This window comes from Diadema setosum, chromosome 9, assembly GCF_964275005.1.
Source record: "Diadema setosum chromosome 9, eeDiaSeto1, whole genome shotgun sequence".
NCBI lineage: Eukaryota > Metazoa > Echinodermata > Echinoidea > Diadematoida > Diadematidae > Diadema > Diadema setosum.
The window spans coordinates 38274542-38282354 of record NC_092693.1 but is presented as its reverse complement, the minus strand read 5'-3'; the positions used below and the strand labels follow the sequence as shown (position 1 = coordinate 38282354).

Genomic DNA, 7813 nt, shown 5'->3' with positions numbered 1-7813 from the left:
CTGTAAGTTTCTAGCGTTTGCCTGATCGCGAGTAAGTAGTAGTTACAACTACATCGGATCGCATGCGTACCGTACCACTGAAGCACTGTATGTAACATACGTAAAACTCTTGCTCATAAAGTCATAAAAGAAGAAGAAACCAAACTGCTCTCTCATACAGTCTCACATTACACTGCACTTTGTGCACGTCTGATCAAGTGGGGTAGTGTACTAGAGTAATAAGTGGAGGGTCTTTTACTGAATAGTACACTACAGAACCAGCAAACAAGGTACAGCATACAATTGTACTATAATATCATCGTTATCCCCTTTCCACATTCCAACGACATGGCGATGGACTCGAGACAATGTGGCGGAACGAATGCAAGCAGACGAAAAAATGTGTTGTCATCTAGTACAGATAGGAGCGAAAATAACGTGTCTTCTGAAAAAGGAACAGAAGTGATACCCACTCCTAAAGGTAACAGTGGAGGTCAAATGAAGAGATTGATTTCGTCGCAAAATGTTGCTGTTTTGATATCTCTCGCCATCCTCGTCGGCTCTGTGTTAAGAGAAAATGGGATGATTCTCGACTCGTACTTTTCAAACAAGCGCAACGTACTGAACCAGAAATTTGTGAAGTGGTCATGGGGTTGGACATTGTGCTTCATGACGCCGTATTTAATCCTACTATCTTGGGCGAGATTTCCTGGACAAATCATTCCAGCAGTCAGATCTTTGCTTCGTCTTGCTGTTCTGACGGCATCGTGGTATTTTTGGGTTGAAATCGTCATGTTCCACGTGCATGAGAACACGGGTACATGCAGCATTGACCCCAAGACGCACAGTGCATCGCTCGCCTGCCGACAGGCCGGGGGAGTGTGGGATGGTTTCGATATCTCCGGCCATTCTTTCCTGCTGGTGCTGATCATTCTGACCATCCATGAGGAACTAGCTCCCTTCTGGCAGCACCACGAGTCTCAAGGGGTAAAGTTCGTCTTCCCAAATAGAAGCAGCACGGAAATGGAGGAACACCCAATTCTCAGTGTCGTCTTCAAACTTGGTCTCTACGCCACAACCATTGTTATATCGCTGATGCAATCTCTGAGTGTTATAATGGTTATTGCCACAAGTCTGTACTTCCACACAATGAGTCATAAAGTGCTTGGTACTGCAATAGCACTGCTCACATGGTTTGCAACATACAGAGTTTGGTTCATTTCTGATTCATTATTTGCATTACCTCTGTCCTGATGATTGCATCACATTGTTTAATGCTGTTTACCAGATGTATGAGAAAGAAATTCTTTGCAATGTACACTGTATTGTTACTCTAATTTAACCATAGGTATGAGGGTCAACATACCCCGTGAACGACTGCGGGTTAATGAAGTGATTTGAATTCTCTTTTTTCACCTTGTCATCTACCAAGGAAAGAAAAAAAAGGACAATGAAACTTGGAATGGACAATCAGTGATCAATACCAATGCAGTTCTCCAGTATCAGCCTAGCTAAGCTCATGGATTATACAGATAATTTGTTCTGTGCTTTTGTTTTCTGTTTTTTTTTTCCTCCATCAGGATGATGTAATGTAGATTGGCATATCAAGAATAGTTAGACAACAGTTGTATCTCACTGTAAGAAAAGTGAGACTTGGGTTTGTATTTACAGTATTACTACTTATATGACTCTTGTCATTCATTCATCATTTCATAAATGTTAGAAATTGCTGCAGTATGAAGAAAAATACATGTATGTACAATGTACATGGGTAATATGTTTTTGTGCCATCCTGTGCAAGTCTTGAATGCCATTCAGTGTGTACATTTCACACCCAATATGCAAATTTTGTATGAATTGTGGGAAAATGCATGGGATTGTACATGCGTTAGTTACAGACACTTTGCCAAAAATTATATTTAGTGTAAGTGACGAAGCATTATAACAAAGAAAAACAATACAGTGTGCATGTACCTACAATGTACCTTGCTACAGTAAACAGAACGGAAGGGATTCCAAGGAGATTTGCATACATGTACATACGTACAATGTAGTTTGATTTCCTCTTTCTGTATTAACTTTAAACTATTTGTGAAGCAACGAGGAGAAGAGCAGGAGCACAGAGAATGCTCACTGGTACTTACTGTAATAAAAGCTGTTCTTTTTGCGAGGGATTTTTGCGAATCACAGTTGGACCACGAATTTAACAACACACGAAAATGTCACCATGCGCTAAGGTAATAGTATGCCTATGAAGGCCTCTGTGTAAATTTGCGAAAACAACATCTCGCGAAAATGTCTGTGACCTCATTTGCGAAAATATCTGTACGCGAAAATAACAGCGTATACAGTACCCATTTATGTCTTTATCCACTGTTCATAGCTATGTAGGAATCTGCTGTGCTTTTTTGATACTCCACATCACTGAAGGCATACTTCAGCACCTTCCTTTTTAACATCTCTTTCATAGTTTTGTGACTGAGCAAATATAAACCACTTATTTGACTTTTAGTCTCCTCCATCCAGCCCCCCCCCCAAAAAAAGGTTTAAATACAGAAGTTGCTAATGGGACACTTTAATTTTTCTTTACATACAGTGCATCTTCAGAAAATTGATATAACATTGGTTAATATCCTAAGTTCTGTAATACTAAAGACTGGAAATAATTAAAAGACATACTGTAGTACAAAAGACAAAACAATTTAAGCTTGTAAAAAATTCTCTAGAATGACATGACAATTATAAAGCTATTTGCCCAGTATCATACAATGTTTTACGGTTCAACCAAATACTGACTGATTATTTACCAGGAGGACTTTGGAAACTGAATCTTAAAAACCTCTTTAGATCGGTTTAATTAAACTCCAAACAAGATTGACACAGCACGGTAAATAGGGAGGGCATTATTTTGATCTCTGCTACACAATGAGTGATGAGTGATAAAAGATTTAAAAGGAATTAAATCTAATGTAAATTTTACAATGTAGTGGTCACAATATGCCAAGGACCCCGTTTACAGTGCGAGGCTCGGCCGCGGCTCGGCCGCGGCCGAGTCCAGCCCCGCTTCAGTGTAAACGCGCAAAAGGCCAAATGCGAGGCCAAAATTGGCCTCGCATTTGGCCTCGCTCTGGAGGTGGTCTCGGCCGCGGCCGAGCCGCGGCCTCTTCTTGGTGTAAACGCAAACTGGGCCAAATGCGCGGCCAATTGCGCGGCCAATTTTAGTCTGGCTTCCAAACCCTCTGCCTGTATCTTTCGCTATTCAGGATATTAACCCCCTCAACGTCGAAAACTAGTATAGTTTAAGGTAGTTTTGTCCTGCAAAGGATTTTTTCCTTCGGCAAAGGCCTTTGCCCGAACGGCGACTTCGTCGCCACGGAATTCATTTGGCAAAGGGTCTGAAAACCAGACAATACCAAATTGCGTTTGTTTACAAGCAGAGCGCCACTACGACAAAATATTGAAAGGTTTGAATCAAAAGCGCGGCCGAGCCCAGCAGTGTAAACGGACAAAATTGCGAGGCTCGGCCGCGCAATTGAGGCCGGACTCGGCCGCGGCCGAGCCGCGGCCGAGCCCGGCCCTGCACTGTAAACGGGGTCAAGGTTGTGTTGATATGTTGCATAGTGAAATACGATTATGAAGATAAACAAAATGTACCATTATGCATTTCTTTTTTTGTGTATGTTTACATGTACAGGTACACTGTGTGTACATTTGTTTTTGAAATTCTATACTATAGTGTAGATTGTAGATCCCGAGTTTAAGACACCAATAGCTAGCTCAGACACGGGTAGATATTGCAGTGCAGTGAATCTGTAATACATGTACGTCAGTTACCTCATACATAATGTTGTGGCCAGTGTGTCTATCCCAAGTGCATGTACAAGTATTATGAAACCTGCATCTGATGCTTTGCAACCTGTTGCAATTCCTTGGTTTCTGAGAAGCGGTAGCTGTGAAGAGAAGTCTGAAAGTTGATTCAGCCATCAAGTCCTCAATACCAAATCAGTGGTTCAATGATTTATCTTTTAATCATTTGTTCATCATTCATTGCTAGTACCATGTCTTATACATGTAACGTCGAACAAATACTTGTTTATTTGTCGAGTCGTATTCTGGTCAGGGGAACCTTGATACATGTATGAAGATCTGAAAACCATGACCATTATCTTGTTATATGAGGTCTCTCACTATTTCAGGGTACAAAATCAAAGAAATGCAGCGAGGCCCTGTAAAATCACCTTTTAAGAGCATTTTGTTAAATGCAACCTCTCTGTACCATTGCCTATTTCAGGTGATTTATCAGAGGCCTCAAAACACTACTCCCAATAGTGAACAATTATACCTTAGAAAAAAAAAAGGCCATCTTTCGGCGGCCCAAATAGCAAATGGATTTGTGTCCTTTTAGTCCAGGCAGCCACATTTCTTTTTTGGGCCACCCAAATTTCAGATTTCAAAATTTCAGTGGCCCATTTGGGCCACCAGAGAGAGAACAATTTAAATAGTGTCAGGCCATGGGAAATGTGTTAAAATTCAGGACTGCCAATTTAGTGGTGAGTACAGTGGACTCCCGTTATAACGCAGTACTTGGGACGAGCAATTTTCTTTCGTTATATCAAAATTTAATTATAACCGAACAAATTAACAGTAGAAAACATAGAGCCGATAAGTATTTGCAACCTTGATTTTTATTTTGTCGTAACTGGAATTTTGTTTTAACGATGTTTGTTATAACGGGAGTGCACTGTAGTCGACAGTTTCTCACAGCAGTATTCCCCCTGGACTTGATGGGCGAGATGGCAGGATTTGCAAGTTCTCACTGCCCTCGCATCATTCTTTGATGAAGTGCTAGTGTGTGCGTGTGTGCGTGTCTTTTTTTATTAAAGGCCAGTGACTAGAAATGTGTGTTTTATTACCTTAGTGTTGCTGCATTAAGTCATATTTTCAATGGAAATTTCTCTTTGGTTTTTTGAATGATTCTGAAAATACATGTAGTTGAATACACTATTCTTGAGTACATTCGTACTAGAATAAATTGTTTTTACATGGGATATCTACCCTAATGATATTACTGTGTGTTCAGTGTGCCTTCATTTGGTTTGCCTGAAAATGGAGAGTTAATGGAGAAAGTTTGTTGGATAAAGGCTGTATTATATCAAAAGGAACAAATTATTTAAAATGTACACAATGTGTGATGAACACTGAAAAGTACATAACCATTTCATGGTCAGTTTGTGGAAATGGAGTTCTCTGGATTAACTCGAGTTGACATGGTCTCATGACTCGCATTATTTGCATAGAAAATATTGTCTCCTTATTCAAATATTGCTTATTTCATCTTTCTTCTGAGAAAGAGTTTCCTCTCATCTTCACTTAAGATTGGTCAAAGATGCATTTTTAAAATCTAATAACTTAATGTCTATTCCTTGCTCTTAATTACAGGATAAATTCACTTGTTTCCTGTCTTAAACTCTCTTGCAGTTCTTCAATACTTACAGCTGTACATATTATCACTACATGATATACAGTGTCAACCAGAAGCCACATAAAATGATTTTACGAGCACACTGGCCATAGCACCTTAGTTTGCTAGATTTCCATTGTACATTCACTGATCTGTTGCTTTTATTGCACCGAAATCATTACAAAGCTCTTTACTATACAGTGCTTTGTCCTAATTTATCGAAATGCTAGTTCCTGAATATTAGCACAGAACTTTGCAATACTTCTGTCCTCAGTTACATACTGTACGTATAAGGCGCGGTCAGACTGGCAAAAGATCGAGAAGTTTAAGATCGCGAAGTTTGGTCCATTCGTACGCGCGCAAGAAAGAGTGCGCCGTCCGATGGCTAGTGATTGTGATGTAACAATGCACGTCTGAACATGACAATGGCCTCGCGCTTCGGAGACTACGCCCGCAAACAGATCGAGAAGTTTTGCGAGAAGTTTTGCGGGAAGTTTGCGGTCACAGTGGCAAAACTTCGAGATCTTAAAGATCGCGATACTAAACTTCGCGATCTTTTGCCAGTCTGACCGCGCCTATACAGTAGTACATGTAAACAAGCTACATGTATGTAGCTTCCATTCCAAAAAAAAAGAGAAAAAAAGAAAACACAAAACAAAAACAAAAAACCTCTAAAATATGAGATGATATGTAAATGACACAAATAAGTGATGTTAAAGCATGCACGTAGGCCCCATTTGTATGTGAGTGCATGAGTACATCCATAAGCATGTACATGGTAAAATGTACTGTGTTGCAGTATCTTATGCATGGGATACAGTGGAAACTCAATATGAATAGATCTGATACACCAAAATGCCTGATACATGTATAACAAAGTAATTTCTCCTGTCCAAATTAATTCATTTCCTTTGTTTTGTATTGTTTATTGACAACTGATATAACAAAATATTTGATATAAAGAACAAAGTGTCATGGTCCCAAGGATCTCATTATACCAAGCTTCCACTGCACTTTCTACCAGCACACTGAAAACAAAGACAGTTAAAATAGTTTCCATGCAAGTGAAGTGTTGTGTTGGACTACCTGCATTGGGTGGAGCTAATAAGCCAGTTCAGGATTCCACTTTGAGCATGAGCAGAAAAAGGTCATCTGCACTAGCAGAGCATGTTGTTTTTAAATTCAGCGAGATAAGCATCTGTGATGTAATGATTATTCAAGTGATCCTTATATGCGGTGCTTGCCAGCACATCCACCTGACAGCAAAAGCAGGTTCTGACAATATCAATAGAAAGAGATTGTTAGTTCATTCAATGCAAAATAATGAAATGGATGCTTTCCAAAATGCCAATGGAAGGATCATTCTAGTCACCTGGTCTACGCAAGTTCATCCTTTGTTTGAACATGACTGATGAATTCTGTAAATTGTTACGTTGGGCAAGCTTATGCCTTCTGTCACTTGAAACTAGTGGAGTACCTTATCAACTGAGAAAGAAGAAAGGTCATTTGTGCCCATGTGCCCATGAGCTAACCCCGAACTGGCTTATTGTTAAACCATGTTTTCATTCTACAGTGTATGTCATTGCTCTGGCTACATAAAGAAAATCACTATTTCCCATTCGCATCATCAGATAATTGTAAACCAAAACTCAGTTACTTTTCTCTTTCTCTCACGGGCACACACACACTCGATCACACACGATTAATGCTCATTCGTGTACTGTACACTGCTTTTAATGTTGCTTTCATCTTATAATTTTTTGTATCATTTTATTTTCATACTTTCATTTCAAATGAATGTAACAGCATGATATCCATGTCAATTATCAGAGCCTTGTGCTTACTAGCTTAGTCAAATGACCTGTACATGTACCAGTAAGTTATGTATCATCTCAAGTAGTGTGTCCTTTTGCCACCACACTGTCTACAAGATAGAACCAAAGTAACAAATTTCAACTTTATATTCAAGATAATCCATATATTGGCTTAATTCTTTGTCAAGATCAACCTTGTTCTAATTTGCCATTTGAGCCTAACTCTCAGGTACACAGGTTGAACCATTTGAGAGAGAGAAAGAAAAAATATATACGTACAATGTACAATGTACATGCATGATAAAATGATGCTTGTATTTTAACCAGTGGATTTGTCAAACACATCTCAATACAGTACACACATACAGCTGTATTCTCGAGGACACTGAAGGGTAAGCAAAGAGGAAAAAATGTCCGAGACCACAGGTGTTGATGGATAAAGTGAATGCCTTTTTGGCGTATGGGCACACAGCACAAGCATTAAAACACCCTTTGAAAACAAACACTATGCTCAACACCCATATCACGTCATTTTGTGCTGGCAGTTTTAAGAGTGTAG

The 7813-nt window shown here is 39.5% G+C and overlaps 1 protein-coding gene across 1 annotated transcript; it reads left to right on the top strand.

Annotated features, from left to right (window-relative positions):
- Positions 1 to 1356, top strand: LOC140233183 (acyl-coenzyme A diphosphatase FITM2-like). Its single transcript, XM_072313299.1, has one exon. The coding sequence runs from the start codon at positions 328 to 330 to the stop codon at positions 1231 to 1233; it is 906 nt and encodes a 301-aa protein (XP_072169400.1). The 5' UTR covers positions 1 to 327; the 3' UTR covers positions 1234 to 1356.
- Positions 1357 to 7813: the final 6457 nt, after the last annotated feature.